The sequence below is a fragment of the Sclerotinia sclerotiorum genome, genomic scaffold, assembly GCF_000146945.2.
Source record: "Sclerotinia sclerotiorum 1980 UF-70 scaffold_9 genomic scaffold, whole genome shotgun sequence".
Taxonomy (NCBI): Eukaryota; Fungi; Ascomycota; class Leotiomycetes; order Helotiales; family Sclerotiniaceae; genus Sclerotinia; species Sclerotinia sclerotiorum.
In genome coordinates, this window is record NW_001820827.1 from 1,279,958 (window position 1) to 1,301,671 (window position 21,714).

Consider the following 21,714-nt stretch of genomic DNA (forward strand, 5'->3'; position numbering starts at 1 on the left):
GCTCGATTATAGTGCATCAGAGTTTCCTTCCAATCGTCATCATCATCCATATTATGAACTCTCAGCCCTCCGCCGATCCTAGGTCCCTCTTGCTGTTGCTGCTGCTGACCCGATAAACTCCACTGATCACCTGCATCGACGTTGCCATGCCGAGGACCCATATCCATGTCCATTCCGGGTGTCGGCCCCGTCGTCGGGGTTTCACCTGGATTTGGACCAAATCCTGGGACTACAAAATCAGAATATGGATTATCGAAATTGATTTGTCCACCATAGAAATTGCTGCCTGGTTCGAAATGATCATGTTGTGAATTTGTAGGTGTGTCATCATTGTGTCTCATGCTGAAATTTGCTTCATTCAATGATCGCATTGAAGGTGCATCATAATTATCTGCTGGCATTTCAGATATGCCAGCCGGGATGGGTGTGAAACTATGTTGTGACACCGCACGCTGACGCTCGCGTTCCTGTTCCTCAACTATTTGAGGAGCAGGCTCAACATTGCGGAGGCTGCTCGCGATGACGCTACCATTACGAACACTAGGGATGCCACTGCGTGGCTCCATGGTCTCTGTGACGTCCGAGAGACCCCCTTCGGCGTCTCGGATACCAAATTGTGCCATTGTACGCATTTTGCGTGTGACCCAAGTAGCTAGAATTTTGCCCCGTTGCTTTTCCCCAAGTCGGGATCTGGGAAAATCACCCTTATTAACAAAAGCAACGATGTCAACGACGATTTGATGTTCGTTTAGAATGGCGTTCACTATAACTGGTACAATGGAAGCAAGGTATGATTTCCTTCCTACTTCCACCAATACAACGATAAGTCCGCCGGCTTGAAATACGGCACTAAATATTATTAGCTTCAATGGCTCCAAGAAATCAAAAGGGAAAAACCTACGATCCTCCAGGGACAATGTTACGATGACATTTCTCTATTGAACTTTCAATATCCATCGGGAAATGACTAAGGCCGTTTATTTCGAATGTCTCCCCAACACTTCCTAGAACAAACAGTACTTGCATCTCGACTAGCGCACCACCTGGCCCTATAGGTCGGCTGACGGTATGTAGAAAACCTAAGTCTCCTGTCCGGACGTATTGTACATTTGGATCACCATCAACAGTACGCCCATCAAATCTTTCGAAATCGAAAGCATCTTTCGATCCATAGAATGCTCTGACGCATGCCTCTGACTCGACCCAAATTTCACCATATTCACCTTCGTGGCAAAGACAACGGCTTTCTGGATTAACGATAGCTATTTGAGTTGACACAGGAACCATGCCAGAATCTTGAACCATGAGTGCTTTCGGGTTTGATTCTGGATCGACAGGATATACCATACCCCGACGTAAAGCTTGAGTATCTAGCCACAGCTCAATTGGTTCAATACACATATATGAGCGAGATGCGATCATTGGGTTCAAAACGTGCGAATATACCGTATTTATAGCAGTACGATCAAGACCAGTCGCAGCAAAATGAAGACGTACTTTTTGGAAAACATCAACTCTAGGTCTTCCTTCGGCTGAAATCATCAGGTTTTTCAACTCGTGAAGAGTGAAACCTTTGCCTGGCATGACGGCCATTGCATGATCAAGCATTTGAGGTGTGGCATAGGTATCCTTAATCTTGTACCTCGATAAAGTTAAGAAAAGTGATACTGGATTTTGTGCGAATTCAACGGGAGAAACCAGGTAAGTTGGGGCCCCAACGAATATACCCATAAGAACACTGTGGATGAAACCTAGACCAGTGGTACTTCTCACGCAACCTAGAACAGGCCTCGAGCTTGTCATTTGACAAGTCTCTTTCTGCACCTTGCACATACCCATGATGGTATCATGGCCTAGTTGCACAGCGATCCTACGTTGATCAGGGGTCCAATATGTCCAAACAAGAGCAGGGTATCCTGGCTGAACCCAGTTTGGTAGCATCGTAAGGCCAAGATCTCTGCAACCGTTGTTTTGCTTAGGTGGCTTCGAAGTATTATATATGCTCGGCACCTGTACCTTCAGAATCTGTGCCGATTGTTTAAGGTGTTGTGAGACTGTTTTTTGTTTCATTAGGTTGTCGACGTCCTGATTAACCAAAACAGCCTTCACATGGTAATCGGAAACCATATGTAGGAATGCGGGTGAATCTTCGTTCAGGCGATTTTGATCAAGAGGAGCCATGGGTATAGCTGTTGCTCCTAAGCAAAAACATGCGTGCGTTGCATATACAAAATCTTCGGAATGCGTATACATGAGAATCAGATGGTCGCCATGCCTTATCTTGACCTTATTCTTGAGATACATAGCCACAGCAGCAACCTTCGTGTCGAATTTCTTCCAGGTGATTCCCTTTCCTTCTTTACCTCGGCCGTCTATAGTGCAGTAGGATAGTTCGTCAGCCTGTCGTGCCACGCGCCATTGTAATAAGTCAACTATGCTTAGGAAGTTATTTAGAGGTGTGGAAGTTCGATCATCAATTACTACTTCGCGACGATCGATTCCGGAGTATTGCTTGTCGCCAGGGGATAATATATCTTCACGAGCTTGAGCGGCAAGCGGTGACCATATGCCACCGATAGGATCCACACCAATAGGCAAGTTAAGGACAGCTCGTTCGACACCGAATTTTACATGAACACAAGGAAGATTTCCAAGATCAAACTCGCGACGGCAAAGCATATTACCAATCTCTCTTCGGCCACATTTTAGGACTTTCGGGAGAGTATTTGGTGCTGTAATCATCACACAATAGACCCTTAGATGATGTTCTTGCATCAATACTTCCATACATCGCTCTGACAGGGAATCTAGAAGCGCAGTATCCAGTTGGCGTGGAGGTCCACCAGAGGCAGCAGGTGCTGTTGATGCGGAAGGTGATTCCAACAGAACGATCGGGAGATGCTCATCATTGACAAAGACATCAAATGCGGAGCAGTCGTAAATCTTGGGTACGTTCTTCATGATACTCACTATTATGTGTTGTACAAAGAAGTATCGATGTTCTGCGACTTCGTGGCCATGCTCAACCCATTCAACCTTTTGGCGGAGACGATCTTCATATAGGCCAAGGACGAAAATCTTGCCCTCGATCACTGTTCCGAGAAGACCTGTACGAAGGAACTCTGGCTCCACCATCATTGGAGTCGGGTCTCCTTGCTCAAATTTATATGGTCGAGCATGGAAAATTTGCTCTGTATGTTTCGGCAAGGCCCAGAAACCCCCTGATAGAGATGGGGAGTCTACCCAGATTTCACCTACAGAATGTGGGGACGCTAGAAGACCAGTTTCTGGATCCACTACCGCTAAAGTAGCGTCAGGTATTGGAAAACCAAAAGCACCACAACGCACCGTTCCTGGTTCGCTACTGGCTTTCTTACGCGCTTCCTCGCCGATAGCGACCACAACAACTTCATTAGTTTTGAGCGCTTCTCGATCCAGGAGAACTTCACTTAGTTCTGTTCTTCCTTTCTGTTCAGCTGGAGCTACTGTTCCGCCTCCTATGAGACTTCCAAACCCATTACCAGACGACTTCTCCTTTTCTTCGGACTTCTCCTCGATAGAATTGCCATCTGATCCAATGTCCAGTTTCAAGGGACATCCCATACGTTCCTCACCACCCAACCAATCTCGCATACTAATCACCATACCACCATGTTCTGGTAAACATAACATAGGGGCAACCAATTCCCGCGCACGAGGATTTCGCATGGGCCGTAACCATCGATCTGCTAGAACCTCGTGGAACTCGCTATCGACTGTCAGTGTATCTATCAGGCACAATCTAACATTTTGAAAGTTTGGCTCCATTCCCTTTTTGAAATTTCGCGTAGTCATTGGATCTTGCTGGTAGTTATAAGCTGCCCTTTTCAAGCCCGGGTAATCTGCCACCATGAGGGTGGCTCTGTACTTTGTGATAAGGTGAGCATAGAGACCAGGTGTTTCAACAGCCTTACTTTCAAGCCAGACAGTTGTGTGCCCACCATATACTGTCAATAGGACTCCCAGTATCATACCAATTCCTTGCCGTGGGTCTAAATAAGAGAGCAAGATCTCGCCACGACTGCTACCGCCAGTCATCAATCTTCCGCTTTTATCTCTTAGCTCGGGATTGAAAGTATCACCACGTCCACCAGACGGTACTGTAGATATGATAGCACTGAGACATGCCATTTGATGCATGATTGTTCGGTGACTCATTACTACACCACGGAGATCGCCTGTAGGAGCTCGTGAAAATTCAATATAAGCTAAATCTGGTACAGTCAAAGGTGGTACATCATCCTTTTTCTTTGGATGCCAACTACCAAACTCATTTGTCTTCCACCATTCTACTCCTCTTGGCCAATTTAGCTTCTGGCTTGTGATATCTCGCTGGAATGTTTTCAAATTGTTGTCGGTGGTAAGTGCAAGATGTGCTTGTGTAGAGGTCAAAATCGTATTAAGTTTTGCATAATCGTCGAGATCATTAATAGGAACTGCCACCACTCCAGCAATGAAACATCCAAGTAAAGCGATGGCAAATTCGATGACTTCGGATTCGCGATATATCAACGCCACTCGATCACCTCTATAGAGAGAACTTTTATCTCTAATTACTTGCGCAACCTTTTCAGCTCGACTAGTAAGTTTCTCCCAAGTAATAGAAGCAATTTCCTTTCCTTTATTGTCTAATACCCAGTATGCTGGCATCTTCGCTCTTGCACTACCCCGGTGTCTCAAAACAGCCGCAATATTATCAAATTTAGACATGGGGGTATTTTTATCATGTGGATCGTAGACGGCGAATGGGACATCTCGAGGCTCCAGGGGCATTTGGTACTCCAGGGCGGCGGGAGGAGGTAAGTCGCTGGTGGTCAGCATTGGCGGCGCCATTGCCGCTGTTGGAGAGAATGCGTCACTGGAAGAATATCGATGTGGCCCACCACCGTATGAATTTGGTCCATTATTCTCATACCCTTGTTGTCCGGCAAAGTCTGAAAAATATCCTTGCTGCGACTCCCCAAGCATGGTACCGTGGGAGTCCATCATCATTTCTGCATGGTTCTGATCGTAGACGTCCCCCTGATGTTCCATATAGCCACTTTGATGTGCCGGATTGAAAGCATAATTTGTGCTAGAAGCCATCGACCCCAGTCTCATACTTGGCTCATTTGGACGATCTTGCTGATAGTCTCCGGTTCCTGGGGAGCCAGGTTGATATGATGAAGCCTGACTATAAGAGCTATGACGCTGGGTGGTGGGATTATGTACCGCCAGCCTTAAATCCTGAGGTCTGCCGGCATATGAAAATGTTCGCCCGTCTTGTGCTCTGTTGGCTCCGAAACTTTCTGTATCACTAGCCATTGTAGCGGTTCGACCAGGAATTTGAGATGCGCCGTAGTTTTGCGATAGGTAACTCCCGCTTGCAGCCCTGGAGTTCGAATTGAGGGTTGCAAGAGATGCAGAGCGCGAACCATCATTCGAGGGGTGTATGCTGTCATCAGGAGCATGTATGCGCAACCCTGTCAGCTCTGCGGCAATCGGTGCGGCGCCCAGGTATTGTGAAAGTAAGAATGTGCGTCGCTTTTGATATCTGTGTTCGAGGAATCAGGACTGATATATCATATGAGATGTTGAATGCTTTTAGCATAGCATTGAGCAAACGTACCCCTTCTCCGTAATATCCCCTTCCTAAAGCAAAAGTTGTATCAGCAATCTGGCACTGGAAAGCATCTAATCTATCCCAGACAATGTCACCCTGCATGCATTTGGCACAAGAGCACACACGACGCAGCTAAAACAAATCCCCCGTCATTGGGAACGCCATAACTAACCTCCAGCTCATGTTCTAATTCCTGCAGCTTTGCCTGCAACTCCGGATTATTCTCCTCCATGTTCGGTGCGACTCGATATGAGGGAATATGAGCAAACGAGGGCACACTTTCTCAAGGAAGTGCAAATTAATGTTTTCAAGGGGCGATTAAAGTATGGTAAGTGGGTAAAAACATGAAGCCGGAAGCTGGAAGCTTGAGCAAAAGAAGGATGGAAAGTAGGTGGAATATGCAAAAGGCAAACGATGGTTGGTTACTCGAAATCGAAATCAGTATTACTTCTCCAGCAGAAGCATATTGAATGGGGGATTTATTAGATGTTCAACATTCGTCATGCCCTGTATTTCTATTCTAATTTGGGTAGATCGGCCTGCCGACGTTTGCATTCGTATGATGGGGTATCGGACGAAAATACGGAGTAACGAATAGCCGATCAGGTTGCCAGCCAAGTCAAGTTCAGCAGTTCATTAATATTCAACAGAAGAGTATTGTATGAAGTGAAGTTGGGAATATTTTTAGAAGAGAGTGTGGAGTGAGTGCATTTTTGATTTTGGTTTAGAAGCAACAAAACTACTATCGATAACCAATTAGATTTGATGTACGACGTACATGTGCTCTGTACATGTAGATGTACTCTGTAGATGTACTGTCGAAGAATGTGCCTAGTCGAGATGTTTCCAAAACAAAGAAATGCTAATAACACGGCATTCCCGAGGTCTCTTTTTTGCTGAAGCCAACCAGAGACATTTGTACCACCAAAATGTCCCACCAAAATGTCCCACCAAACTGATCCACCAAAATTTTACTTGTCAGAATGAACCAATCAAGTTTCGTTAGTTTTTATCATCATGTGATTGAAGGAGTTATCAAGCTAATGCTGCACGGACCATAAACGTTTGAGAGTTTTTTCTTCATATAAATTTTTTAACGGCTCGAAAACCTCAACCTCTCTTTCCACCTTCATCAACATCAACATCCATCTTCAACAATCTTCAATTTATACTGTTCAATATTTCAAATTATCTCAATCATTCAATCCATTCCATGTCTAGATAAATTATTTGATTCCTTGATTGTTACCATGTTCGAAATTAATTCACTCTATCCTATCAATGGGCAGGGAATTTCTGCATCACCTTTGCGTATAGCTGCTTCCTAATTTACCTACTGGTATACACAAGAAAGACCTTGCTCGATCTTGAATTGGAGCGCTTGTATACCTAACTTCGAATTGTGATGGTTCAATCTATTTTGCTACAGGGCTATTTTCATGACTTATTCTTTCATGCTCGCAGCTTCTTTATCATTGGTATGTCCTATTTTTATCAAACCTTTGTTTCTCTTTGTCTATTCCCTACTTGGGTGCAACAACATGATGTTACAAACAAGATACACAGACCTGTTCTGAACAGCTTCGTGCTGGTTGTTGATTATCTTGGAGACCTTCTGATATTGTTGTTCATGCCTCACTTTTAATTACTTCAAGCATTGCAAGAATTCCAGCTAATTCTTAAAAGTTCTCTCAATTAGAGAATTTCCCATAACAGTTCTGTACACCAGACAACCATAATTCTTCATCAAGGATTATCAAATGTTCCTTCTACTCCAGATAGTAAAAGTGTTATTTGGCGGGCACATGCTTCTGATTCCAGTGGAATGTTCAGCCGGTTTAGCCAACGTGGGCTGAATTCAAGATTATTGATTCTATCTCAGTGTTAAAAATCAGTTTTACTATGTTACACCAGATAGGTTGCGGGGCAAGGGGCATCATTGGGATACAGATCATCGTCTTTTGTCAATACTGCTGGAAATTGGAGGAGATCATCTATTGTTAGTGTCTTAAGGTACAAAGAGGACAACGACTACCTTTGTTGACTTCCTCAATTCAATTGTTATTTTTTGGTGAATAGGAGGAATAATGTGCACTGCTTGGTCGGGTAGTTGATCTGTTAAAAGGTCCTTTGTGCGTACACATACAAAGAAATAAACAATTAACTAGAAAACAAAGCATGAATTAAGGTATATAGATTTGCTAACAATCCCTATTATCTCTACCTTTCTTGTCTTACTCACAATCTTCCAATCTCAAGATTCAATCCACTAGCATTGCTATTACGATTACATAGACCGTCATTTTTCATTTTTCATTTACTACATTCAATCCAAGTAGTAAAACGTCCATCCAATTTAGTACAGCTGAGCTGCTAAATTAAACAACATGTCTGAATTCAACTTTGATCAATTCATGCTTGACCAATTTCAAACATTGGATCAAATTGACCTCCGCTCTCCTGTTTTCCCAGTCGAAGGCCTTGGAAATCTTCCTGATCCTTCAACCTTCGACTTTGGAGACTTCCTCAACGACACGGATGTGGAGATGATTGACACGCCAGCCCCTCAAGGGATGGCTGGCATTTCGCAAGGAAACAACACCCAAGTTGAGTTACCCGTTCCTCTCATTACTGATAACGCAACAGTCAACCCCAACTTCTTGAACAACGGTTTCACTGGCAACATCAACCCATTTCAGCCAGCCAGTTTTCCGGTTCCAAGCATGCAACAAGTCAAAAAATTCCCTGCTCATTTCGAGTTCGGCAACGGTTACCGGCACGCCATCTTGAATGCTTTCCCTAGCCCAGGCTATCCATTGCACATCATCGATTCCTTTGGAAACTTGCCCCGAAGCGTTATGGAGGCACTTCAACAAGGGTTGAAACGACACAGAGAGGTTGACGACGAGATCAATCAATTCGTCATCGATGGCATCGACAATGTTGGACCAGGCTGGGATCCAGAGGACTTGGCAATGTCGGACACAGAAGAAGAATTTGAGCGAACACAATCACCAGAACCAAAGGAACCAGAAGTCAATGTCAGGCCTACTAAGGTACCTGGAAAGAGTTGGATTAAACCTAATATGGCAACACAAGGTAAGAACAAGCGCAGCAAGAACATCCAGTCGCTTAATCCATCCTCGTACTACACTCCCCTTGCACAACAACCTCAAAACTGGGGAAATCCAAATCGTGCCGGTGTCGTTCCTTTCCGGTACACCACAGACGGAGAATTGAACCCGTACGCCAAGTATACCGTCAGCCAGATCAAAGAGTTCATCTTCAACCATCCAGGTCACAACATGGGAGGACAGAGACACACCAAAGCCTCTGGACTCACACTCTGGATTCAAAGCGTCCCATCCGACTCTGCCGCACGCTACGCACACCCAAACTCCGACAAATGCCGTTTTGAAGACTGCCCAGCCCGCAAGGGCACCATCCTCAAAGGCCAATACCGTGTCGCCTTCGATGAGCAATCGTCCGATCCGCTTATCACTGACCCTTTCCACAATGCCGGCCATGTTCATCTCTACTGTCTAGAGAAGTTTCTTGACTTTCGCTACATCTGCGCCAATTTCAATGTTCGGCCTGATGATCGTGTCCTCGCCGAGGGACGAAACAAGATGGCGATCACAAGAGATCACGTCGAGATGAAAAGGGTCGTCCGGAATTTCATCCGCAGCGCAGAGAAAGAGTACGCCAACCCAAATTACGTTAATCTTGCTAACGACTATTCTTACGAGAACACCCTTTGCTATAAGTTGACTGTCAAGCACTTGGAGCTCGAACCCGCTAACCGACAAAGTGTCCGCGACAAACGCCCCAATTCAAACTCCTTGGACAAACACATGAACAATCTTAACATGTACGTCGCTGGCAGAAGCATTCAAAAACAAGCACGTTTGAAAACTGGAAAAAAGGCATCGGATGCCAGAAGTCCGTCAAACGCAAAGAGCAACAAGAGAAAGGCAGCTGAGATGGATCAGGACGATCAAGTAGAGTTCAGCATTGATGAAAATATCTTGGATGTAGACGGTGACACCATCGTTGTTGACACCCGAGGACAAACACAATCATCGAGCACACAAAGCAACCCAGCCAAGAGAACTCGTGTTATGAGGAAGAGATCCAGGAAAGTCATTGAGAACGAAGGCAGCAACAGCGATGATGATTCTTCCGACGACAGCGACGTTTCGGAATGGGCACCAGCCAAGAGACCAGCAAAGAGACTCAGCCGATGAAGCAAATGAGTGAAGTAGTGAAGGGGCGAGGACCGAGAAAGATCGAGGTAAGTCATTCATTCACATTAAACTCACACAGAGGAGGTAAGTGGATATCATATCTCATTTCATAAGGAGAAGGATCGGTAAATGTTGTTTCTTTACATCACATCTGAAGATTATCAGAGCTGGACTCTGGTAATCACTTTTTCCTTGGTTATATTTCTTAATATATCATAATTATAGAAAATATTTCTCAATATGTCTTTCCTATATTATGAATCTATGAAATTGAAAAAAAAAAATAAGTTTAACATGTTTTTTCTTATTTTATAAATCCATGAATTAGAAATATACAAGAGGGTCACGTTTCTTAGGATGTTTTTCCTATTTTACAAATCTATCAATTTAAAATATAATCAAAAAAAAATTTCTCTATGTTTTTTTCCTATCTTATGAATCCATGAATTGGAAATAAACAAAAGGGTCATGTTTCTATGTTTTTCCTATCTTACAATAAAAATCCATTAATTAAAAAAAGAGTTCTTAATATGTTTTTTCCCATCTTATGAATTCGTAAAGTGAAAATATCTCTATGTCGTTGTCTAAGTCGCTATGTGAGATCTTATCAATAATCTCAAATCTGAATACTTAATATGCAAAAATGAAATCAAAATAAGAATAAATAGTTGGATAGATAGGTGAATACTTAGATATCTAATTGCTAATTAATTGGACCAGCAGTAGAGTTGGTGGCGATTAATTACAATGTAATTAAGATTTACCTAGGTAGGTACTTTTGGATATTAATTTCCTAGTGCTCCTCTCCTCTCTCTGATTGTTACTTTATTTGATCTGATCTAAATTCTAATTATAGTACTCTCTTTCATTTTATTCTATTGTTTTATTGAAATATTCTCTTCACAAGCTTGGAACTTGTAACGATACTGTACTAAAGGCAGCGGCTGCCTAAGGTTCGTCGGTTGGTAGTTATAGGTTAAGGCTTTATCACTGGTATTCACTTGAAAGTGAATTCGTTACTAGATCAAATAGAATGTAGATAAACTAATTGATAACTAAATTGAGCACGAAGCTCCTAAACTATGAAACTACTCTGATTATATAATGAACGAAGAAGGGAGCCCCCAGGAGCTTTCTGGCTCCTCAGGGCTCCTGGAGCTCTAGGAGCTTTGAGGGCTCCTTATCACGTGATTTCTAATGGTGCGTGCATACACGATCTTCAGGTGACCAAGATCACATACTAATTCGATGAAATCTGATCGTGTTTGCACAAGGCCTAAGCTCTCCTAATTAATCAGTTTGCTACCATCGTAACACCATCAATCCTAATGGTGAATCGTGACAGAACTCTATGAATCTATGACTTGCCTTGTAATATTAGTCTCTTTGGAGTAAAATCTCTTTGGAGTATGAATTCATGAAGAAAATCCACTAGACATCCAATCCGGTTATGTAATTACCTACCTACTATTATTAGCAAGAATAATTTCAATTCTTTTATTATTCTCAAATAAATTCAAACTCAAATATTTATTTATAATATAATAATATAATAAAGAAATAAAAGGCATAAAAGAGAAAAAGAAAATACTTGTTGTTATGTTACGACAGGCTACACAACTACCAAGACACGTGATCACAAATGATCAGTAGTGATCACTAAGGATAACGATATAGGTGATCACTAGTGATCATAGAAGCATGAAGGACTATATAATCAAGATGGATTTCTTTTGTATAGAGCTTCGTGCTCAAGATCAATCATTTAGTATACTCTACTATTAGTTACGAATTGCATTATTGTCATTACTTTAAGTCCCTGCTTGACGCCTAGTTATAAACCACCTCGAGAGCCTAGAGCACTTCCACGTGATCTAGACGGCAAACCTCGTAACATGTTATTAATAGACTAGATTTTTTGATTTTATTTAATAATTAACTTTTATATTTATCCTCTTGATGTTTACTCGTATATGAATCTATAAAGAATTTGTAGAAGGATGATAATAGAGAAAGAAAGATGTAAAGTGGTATTCTTAACTGGGAGGAGGAGACTGCTTGATGGATTGTAATTACAGGGTTGAAAGCTTGAAGTTGAAAGTTGGAAATTGAAAGGGGAGTGGTTTGTGTTTGAGTTTGATTGGGAATGTGGTGGGATTGGATTGGGGATTGAGATTGAATAGGAAGGGGATGAGAATAAGAATGAGGAGGAGGAGGAGGATAAGTTTGATGAATAATTATAAAGTGCTCTCTTTTGTCTTTGGATTGTTATGTTTCTGGTGTTTATTGGAGTAGGAACTGTTTGGATGGATGATTAATTGATTAAATAAAATATCAAGAGAAAAAAAAAATCCCCCGATAGTACACTATTAATTCCATCCATCCGGACTTAATCATAGGATGTATGATCTTATTATAATGCCCATTTTCGTAGTATAGCTTTGTATTTGTGAGAAAAGTATATTAACCGCAGTACAGCATAGATAGATAGACAGATGTATTCGATGTAGAATCACAGCTGTCTCTTAAGTTGAACCCCAAAAAACGGCAGGTGTTCATTCATTTGAATATGATATTCAGCTATACATGAAAACTATGAACCACAAAAATCTATATCGGGAAACCCGGTAGAAACTATTCAACTCGGATATGGTAATCTTGGTATATGATAGACAGACATGTTCTCGCAACAATATATATGGCATCAATCCCTTCCTTCCCCTCTCTATCTTCAATCCTTTGTATCGAATCCAATCGAATAACAAGCTTCCATCTCATCTCAACATATCTACCTACCTATCTATATAAACACAACACCACACAGCAAAAGGAGACACAACATCACAATATCAAAAAAAAAAAAAAAAAAAAAAGTAGAAAACATACAACAGTAGGGATTCGCTGGTGGTCACCCACCCAACTACTAATCCACCGATCTGAAGCTTGTGTATGGCAGAGCGGACGGGATGCCCAATTCTCTTCAGTCTATGGTCGTATGTGGTAGAATTGAGGTTGTTGGAATTTATATATTCTTGTTTGTGCTTTGCGGGTTGGGGTTGGGATTGGTTTGGCTTGCTGTTGGTGGGTGAGTGTTGTTGTTGTTGTTGTGAGGCAGGGGAGGGTTGGCGGTGATGGGATGGGATGGGCATTAGTTGAGTAGTAGAAATTTTGCTGCTGTGGATTAAGAATAGATTTGGTAGGTATAGAGATGGATTGGTATGGTATGAAATTTGTATGTGAATGGATATTTCGTCTTGATTTCGCGAGATATACTGAGTGTGTGTAACATGATTGATTTGAGTATGCGTAGGTCGGATCTGTTGGATTCTTAACAATTAGATGGATGGGATGAATGTACTGTACTGTCCGTTAAAATCATAGGTGGTAATGATTAACGAAAGATTAGCTGACGATTTTTAAATCCGTGTAGATAGATGCTTTGCATGTTAGTGTTTAAATAAATTGTATTGAGTGTGAATTGGTGTTGTAAATATTCAGTATACTCGAGTAGTAATATTGAGTAAGTTCCATCGATCAATATACAGAATTGTAGAATTGCAGAATTGTAACATTCTACATCTCTTGGAGATGAATGTGAATGGTTGGTTATATACAATGAGTATACGATGAGGAAATCCTAGAGATAAAAGAAATCAATATTGATAAATCGAAGATAATGAGGATGAACCTGCACAATTGCATGAACTCTTTCCATATTTTTGAGTTTTCAAAGTACGAAGTACGTATGACAAGACAAGTTCTTTACTTCTTTACTTCTTCAATTCTTCATCATGCCCCTTTTTCACGGATATTTACTAACGGCAAATCCTCGATATCTTGGCATTTATCGATAAGGTGGGCGCTATTGTGGAGGAAAATATCCGCACAGGAGACGCCGGTGTATCAAGTTAGTCGAGCCAGTGAAGGCCGTCGAGCCATTCGAGGCAGTCCAGCCAGTCAAAGCCAGAGATAGCATCCATACATGTCTTCGAAAATCGATAGTAAAATAAAACGGGCCTCCATTTTTGATGGTAGGAAATATGGAGTAAGATATGAATTCGGGAGAACCGTTTAATGAATAAAGTGAATACGGCAATGTGATTTTACTCCGTGGGTGAAATTGCCAACTTGACCACGATGAAAGCTCGTATTGTAAATTCAGCAATTTACAAGACAAATCTTAAAGATATCCTTACGAGTGACTGGTGTACCAAGCAGAGTAAATTTACGGAGTAAGGTAAGTAGGGTAAGTAGGTTAATCAAATGGCATCATTTTGCGGATTCAAACCAAAATAGAAACTTCCCAATAAAAAACGGTGACCAAATCTCAGGAAAAGTGCGTGAATCATGAATTGTTTTTGGCCGATTGGAAATTATGATCTACCAAATATTTGGAGTCCTTTTCATCCCGATGAGGATTAAGCATTGAATTTTGAATATATTTGGAAATTATTGAGACGACGGACGATTTTCTTCTAGGTTCAAAAAAGATGCTTAAATAAAAAACAGGCGAGGCACGGTTTACGGAGCATGATCAACTCTTTTTTTATTTTTTAATTGGGATTTGAATCATGACTGGCTCGAGTGGGAAGGAGGGATAGAATATTGAGCGTTTAATTCGATAGAGTGAAGAGAGTACGGAGAATTTCATGATTATTGGATTGATGGATTTGATTGATTGATGGATGGATTGATTGATTGATCGATTGATTGATCGATTGATTGATTGTAAGACTTACCAAATGTTCATTCATTACCTACCCTTTCTGAAACAATCAACCTACCTAGTACTCTGTAAACAGCATCAGCCATAATAGAACAGCCACTACTCCAGATAATGAAATGATCAATGGTCTAGAAATAGAAGCTTTGAGCCGTTAAATGTTCCTTTGAATACCTAGTAAGCATTAGGATGAAGATGTAGGAGAGTAGAATCCTAATATTCCTAAAATGAGAAAACAATAGAAAGCAAAGCTATAAGTCATTCACGGAATAGAAGAAGATGCTCCGCCTCAAGATCACACTTCTAAATTCTCACAAGGAGTTTTGGATGGATAATTGTTACTCCTAAGATTCTTACATAATATCTACCTAGGTAGTCAAACAAACCAATTCAGAATTATGCACCAGTCAATTATAGGGGTTCTCACTTGTTGAATACGTAGGTAATAAAATAATGAATTCATCAAACCATCAATTCATCATCAATTCAACAATTCATGGCCAATCCTGGTACATTAAACTTTCAAACAAGCATATCATCCATTCCTCACGCAGGTACAAAGCCTCCAAGACTTCAAAGTTCCCACCATGCATTCTCTATGGCCCGGCCTTCCTTCGGTGGACATGAAAACCCAAGTCGTGAAACATCCAATCCGCAAGGTACGGATGAACTATTCAGTCTCCTCTAGTGATACCAATTTTCATAGGTTAGGTGTATGAATTGAATCTAGAAACTCAACTTGAGAAATGGGAAAAGAAACACTTCTCCTGTTAATCAACGGCTCAAAGTGGATGGATGTCAATTGGATCTTTACCCTGTATCTACACTCTTGTCAGTCGGTGTACACTGGTCACCAAATGGCTACACCCTACTCGCTTTATTAGCCAAGGTTCGCATGCATGACTACCGGTTTGAAGGATGTTCCCCTGTCACAGTCCAAGGTCGAAATTGGGAGAGTATTATTGCTATTCTTCTCTCGGCCCCTTCCAATCAACGAACCCCTTTTAGTGGTGCGAAAAGCGAAAGTGAAAGTGAAAGTGTAAAAAAAGCCTTCTCCACATGGGACCGCTGAAAAAGAAGCTCTTCCCTGTCCTTCCCTGTCCATCACGCCCCATCTCCCATCTTGGTGTAATCTCCCAAGCTTATATGGGGTTGACTTGCCCCTCCCCTCCGACATTCACTCTTCTCTTCATCCAAACAAAAGTCAAATCTTCAGATTTCGTACATATCTTTCTTTTGACCTAGGTCGTCCATTCTTTACAGAACCAACTTTGCAGATTTAAAACCTCAGTAAATCCTTCTACTACCGCTCTTTCAGCACCTTTAACCCAAGCCCAAAAATTTCAAAATAATATTCAAAATGCGTTTCTCCGTTATCGCCGTTTCCATGTTCGCTGGTGCCGCTATGGCTGCCACCTCCACTGACTACGTAAGTTGGACCATACATGATTCCAAAGGTGTGAGTTCATGGGGCTAATGTGTACTAGGTCACTGAGGAAGTCACCATCACCTCCTGCGCTGCCACCGTCACCAACTGCCCAGCTCGTAGCACCCAGGTTTCCACCACTGTCTACCCAAAGCCATCTACCACTGATGCTTCCGGTTCCTCCGTCACCCCAGGTAGCCAGCCATCCAACAGTGCTCCAGCAGCCTCCAGTGTTCCAGGAGGAGGCTCTCCAGCTTCAAGTGCTCCAGGAGGAGGCTCCCCAGCTTCAAGCGCTCCAGGAGGAGGCTCCCCAGCCTCAAGTGCTCCAGGAGGAGGCTCCCCAGTTTCAAGCGCTCCAGGAGGATCCGTCCCATCCTCAAGTGCACCAGCGGGTTCCTCCCCATCCAGCGCTGAAGGAGTTTCCACCGTTCCAGGAGGCTCTGTTCCATCTTCAGGAGTTCCTTCCTCCCCAGCTGGCAGCGTCCCAACCAGCATTGCCGGTATTCCAGGTGGATGCAACCCAGCTCACGAAGGATCTTGCCCAAGTTCCTACTTCAGCACCTCCACCGTAACACCAGGTGCTCCTTCCTCCCCAGCTGGCAGCGTCCCAACCAGCATTGCCGGTATTCCAGGTGGATGCAACCCAGCTCACGAAGGATCTTGCCCAAGTTCCTACTTTAGTACTTCCACCGTAACACCAGTCAACACCTTCACCCCAATCTACGTCAGCCCATCCGCCTCCGTCAGCTCTGCCGTCGGTATTCCTTCCGTCCCAGCTGGTTCCGTCTCCGTCATTGCCATCACCACCTGTATCCCAACCGTCATCTACTCCACCGTCACTGGAGGAGTTGAGACCGCCACTGCAGGTGTCCCAGGTAGCCCAAGCTCCCCAAGCTCCCCAAGCTCTCCAGGTTCCCCAGGATCTCCAGGTTCCCCAGCCAAGCCATCTTCCACTGGATACATCACCGTCCCACACAACGTTTCTACCCCGACCACCTCCACCCCAGCTGTCTTCACCGGTGCTGCTAGCAACGTTCAAGTTGGAGGTGCTGCCGTCGCAGCCGTTTTCGGTTTCGCTGCCTTCTTCTTGTAAGCATCTGCGTAACCTCGAGTCGACAATTTTCACGCTATTACATTATAATGGAATTTCGGGGCTCCGATAACAAAGCTATCATGGCTCGGGTCTACGAAAAGGGGATAGATACCTTAGGGATGTTGATGTTTACTTTGTTAATTCTTTAGAGTCTGGTCTCGGCAACGACAGTTTGGATCAGAAGTTTTTTCTTCGCGCGCATTTTCTTCTCGTCATTGTTAATTTTTTTAATTCTGGATATATACGCATGGGCATGTATGGATCGTGGGATGGGATACATTTCTGGATAAATACAGGGTTTTTTCTACCTGGAATCTATGGATACAGAGTTGGATAGGCCATTCCTCCTGTTTGTCTTGAAGTATTTAAATATCAAATAGCCAGAATTTTAAAAATTCTTTGATCTAATACCTTTTCGTTTTTGCCCCTTTTTTAATTCTGCAAATAATTCTGCTTGATCGATTGATTACTTACTTACTTTCCTTATCTCCATTTTATGAATACACATAATTAAATTAAACACTCTCCCAAATAAATGAACAATTCAATAAATTAAAAATACGAGGAATTCCAACCAAACTTTCCCCGGATCGCCAAGACTACTAGGTACCTAGGTACACTACCTATGTTTCATCGTTTCAAGCATAAACCAGCCCAACCCCAGCCCTCGCGGGGCGCGCGGAAATTGTGTTGATCGCTGATCTAATCTTGACTTTGCCCCTGAAAACGGTGGGATTTGTATTATTCAATTATTCAATTGTTCGGGAATCATGATCAGGGGGGAAGGGAGGGGGGCGTGTTGATTGACTTGTTTTTGGGTGTGGATTTGGGAATTTTGGAATTTGTTTTCGTCTGATGGTATTATGCTTTTGGTTTGGTGGTAGAGTATAAAAAATAGAGTGGAGCTTCAATTGATATTTTTATATACTCCGAGGATGAAAACAATATCCCGCTTACCCACCTACGGAATACTCTGTATAGAAAGAAGGGTTTTCGGAAAAGGAGAACGGAAAGAAGAGAAGAGAAGAGAAACGCGCGGGAGGTTTTATTAGGTATTGTAAGGTGTTATTGTTTTTAAGCTCGGTATTTTCGGATACGGGATTAAAATTTAAAATGTGATTCCTGTTGTTGTAAATGGCTGCCGTTCGTTCGTTTGTTCTTGGGATGAAGTTTTGAAAATGATATTGTGGATGGAATGAAATGGATAGCCAAGATTTTATTTCATGTGTGTTATGCATATCATCTGTTTTTCGGTAGTACGGTAGGGAGTAAGGTTAATGAAGTGTGGTGAATGCTGTCTTATTATTGACAGATATCGTCACAACGGTACACAGCATTTTTAAGGGTTCACATGGGATTTTGTCTTTTCTCTTATTAATAATCTTATCTATCTCTTAACTTCTAGGTATACACTTATAAATCTTTTATCTTCTATGAAAGATGTGAATGAAATATTCATCGCTTTTACACAAAAGACATACACAGGTAGGTACTCCATATCAATTATTAATGAAAATTTTTATACTCGATATACGAATATATACGATATACGACATACGATATACGACATACGATATACGGCACATTCACTCCACCTTCCGTGATACACTGCCACTTGGATTACGTCAATTGCAAGGAATTAACTTTGCTGGCACAATGGACAACCGACTCGAGGCTACGGACTATGGATTATGGACTATGGAGGACCCTTATTGTTGTTTACGGCACATGAAAATACCTGGCAATACCGAAATCTCGACTTCAACAGTTACTATATGAGAAACTCATAAGCTCACGATACCGTCAACCTTCTTAAATGGGAAATTACTAACGAATCTATACCTTTGCTGTTTGTTATCGTGTTGGAATTTCATAAGGCTTATCGCATCCGGAAACAGCGGAATACGTCTTCATCCTTTTTCCTCTTTTCTTTCCTACCACATTTTATAAATACATCTCGAATGGAATGATAATGATGGATTAGAAAGAATTGATGTAAACGGCTTTAAGACATAATCGGGAACAAAGACGAAACCGGAAAATGGCTTCAAAAATCCCCCCTCAAATTGTTCACGATCCATTAAATGCTTCAACATCAAATACCATTGCGGCAGATCAAAATGAATTCAGCGATGACCTCTCGGACGAAGCGGAAACCATTATGATCCCTCATATATCAGATGAGGATGCACAATCCATCATCGGTGTATCTCTCAGTCATGCAGCTTCGCGTTTGAAGTCTTCAAAAACACCTGCTGCAGAGAAGGCTGCTGCCATGGATAATTTGGAAGGAGGTTATTTTGATAGCGACCCCGAGACTCCAACTTTGGAACCGACAATGAAACCACCATTCGATGAGGATTCGAGGAATACAAAAGGGGAGGACTCGACATTGGGAAAACTACCATCGCCGAAGCTTTCACCCAAACTCGATTCCGCTATGAAACCTCCACCTCCTCAATCGCGGCCAGAACCAAAGCCAACGGTGGTTATAGAACCACCGAATGAAGCTCGCACATCAGCCATGGCTAGTGTATTTCATCCTGGAAGGAAACGTCAGAGTTCATTATCTAGTGGTGCTGATGCACTCAAAAAACTTCTACCAAAAGGGTTACCTTCAATGTCTCAGGTGGGAAACTTATTTGGTACATCAACAAGCTCAAATCATAAGTCTCGGTCATCTTTTCACGCCCCAAGAAGCGCCACGTTCCACCCCTTTTCTACCTCACCTAGTCGTTCAAAAGATGAGGGTTCATCATCTACAAATAATCGTCAGGTAAAGGAGCACCTTCCAGCTCAATATCGACCATCACAACGTCATAGTAATTCACATCTTCAGAATGAAATTATAGCGGGTAATAATAGTTCAACGGAACGTCCAAGAACTATTCGCAGAGCAACATCTGATGATTCATTACTATATCATAGCTTATCTCGAACCTCATCACTAGGTGATGATTCACGGTTTGAAAATCACCGCGAACAAGTCAACTCTCGAGTTAAAGCTATCAGAGATTCCTTTCAAGATCGTTCAACCTTTCGAATGCCACAATTGCCCAGTATGCCAAGTATGCCCCGCGTACCCAGTTTTGGCTTTAGCATGAACTTTTTGAATTCCAGCACAACGTCACACAGATCAAAGTCAATTACTGATTCACATTCAGACATATTACCAGCTGTTACCAAAAAGAAACCACTTGAGCCGAGTCCCTCATTCTCGAAATACGATTCCTTCGGTAAAGATAATGCTCGCTCATCAACGAAACCTACCAATGCTTTAGATAAGGCCATGGAAAATTTAACCGGAGATGTTGTAATTATGGGTGGATATCGAGGTTCGATACTTCGATCCGCTAAAGCACCAAATCATCAACTTTGGGTACCTGTTAAGGTAGGACTCAATATTCGTAAAGTGGATTTAGAAGTTGGTTTGAATCTAGAGGATGAGGAGAGGATGGAAGAAAGTATTATCCCATCCGGGATGCTAAAGAATATTGGGCCAGTAGACATATCCAGGCGGTTATTCAAGCGACTTGAAAATTGCGAAAATGCCCAAAATGGTAAATTGAGAGTGTGGGATTATGGTTATGATTGGAGGTTAAGTCCACATCTGTTAAGTCGAAAGCTTAAAGCCTTCCTGGAGAAATTACCTTCTAATCGACCAGGTCCTAATGGAGAAAAACCCACTGGTGCTTTGGTGATTGCACATTCATTAGGAGGTTTAATTACGCGACATGTTGTGAATCAAAAACCTGAGTTGTTTAGTGGGGTTATATATGCTGGTGTTCCACAATCATGTGTGAATATCCTAGGTCCCTTCAGAAATGGAGATGCTGTCCTACTGAGCTCAAGAGTATTAACGGCTCAAGTAAATTTCACATTACGGACTAGTTTTGTGCTTCTTCCTGAAAATGGAGAATGCTTCTTCGATCTTCATACGAGAGAGAAATATCCTGTCGACTTCTTCAATTTAGATGATTGGATTAAGTATCGTTGGTCTCCTGTTACAGATCCACCATTACCTCCAATTTCTCAATCTGGCAGTGGAATTGGCAGTATTCTTAATCTTCAGTTACCAAACAGTTTATCAAGTCTAACGATAACTGGAAAGAAACCTTCATCGGGTTCAAATTCCGGCTCGGGCTCCGGTACAAATACTCCTCAGCCCTCTTCGCCATATCTTGGATCTAATTCTCGCACCGAAAACGACAATCGTAACCATTCAATCGATCAATCCAAAACTAGTCGAGCGGCAGAAGTACTTCGTGGAGTGGATGGTACTGACCGCACTCTAGCCCCTCAAATGAGTAACTCCCTAAACAAAAGCTACAATCCTTCTCCTTCAGTTTCTACCCTCGTCACTCTTCCCCGCGATAAAGCGATAGAATATCTCCGTCGCACTCTCGCCGAAACACTCCAATTCAAAAGAGAACTTCATTTCAAACCCGAAATCTCAGATGCAAATCGCTATCCTCCATTAGCAGTTATCTATGGTAAATCTATACCCACAGTTTATGGAGCAAAGGTAGCGGGCAGAGAAGGCATTCCTTGCGCGGATGTTTATGATAATTTGGCGTTTGCGAG

General features: G+C 42.3%; 5 protein-coding genes across 5 annotated transcripts in view; 4 read left to right on the plus strand and 1 right to left on the minus strand.

Moving 5' to 3' along the window:
- Positions 1–6: 6 nt before the first annotated feature.
- Positions 7–5,873, minus strand: SS1G_07413 (hypothetical protein; the record flags this gene model as incomplete). Its single annotated transcript, XM_001591916.1, has 5 exons — positions 7–26; positions 110–849; positions 902–5,410; positions 5,648–5,670; positions 5,814–5,873. 5 exons carry the CDS (start codon positions 5,871–5,873, stop codon positions 7–9), a joined length of 5,352 nt encoding a protein of 1,783 aa, XP_001591966.1.
- Positions 5,874–8,028: 2,155 nt separating this feature from the next.
- SS1G_07414 (hypothetical protein) lies at positions 8,029–9,888 on the plus strand (the record flags this gene model as incomplete). The annotated part of the gene is made up of 1 exon (XM_001591917.1): positions 8,029–9,888. One exon carries the CDS (start codon positions 8,029–8,031, stop codon positions 9,886–9,888), a length of 1,860 nt encoding a protein of 619 aa, XP_001591967.1.
- Positions 9,889–15,198: 5,310 nt separating this feature from the next.
- On the plus strand, positions 15,199–15,683 carry SS1G_07415 (predicted protein; the record flags this gene model as incomplete). The annotated part of the gene is made up of 2 exons (XM_001591918.1): positions 15,199–15,270; positions 15,342–15,683. The coding sequence occupies 2 exons, from the start codon at positions 15,199–15,201 to the stop codon at positions 15,681–15,683; spliced, it is 414 nt and encodes a 137-aa protein (XP_001591968.1).
- A 288-nt stretch (positions 15,684–15,971) lies between these two features.
- On the plus strand, positions 15,972–17,130 carry SS1G_07416 (hypothetical protein; the record flags this gene model as incomplete). The annotated part of the gene is made up of 2 exons (XM_001591919.1): positions 15,972–16,040; positions 16,099–17,130. 2 exons carry the CDS (start codon positions 15,972–15,974, stop codon positions 17,128–17,130), a joined length of 1,101 nt encoding a protein of 366 aa, XP_001591969.1.
- A 2,041-nt stretch (positions 17,131–19,171) lies between these two features.
- Positions 19,172–21,714, plus strand: part of SS1G_07417 (hypothetical protein) — a gene marked incomplete at both ends in the record, with an annotated part of 2,760 nt that continues 217 nt past the window's right edge. The window contains 3 exons of the mRNA XM_001591920.1: positions 19,172–20,198; positions 20,295–20,998; positions 21,242–21,623. Coding sequence (XP_001591970.1) covers positions 19,172–20,198; positions 20,295–20,998; positions 21,242–21,623 — 2,113 coding nt within the window. The remainder of the gene's footprint in view (positions 20,199–20,294; positions 20,999–21,241; positions 21,624–21,714) is intronic.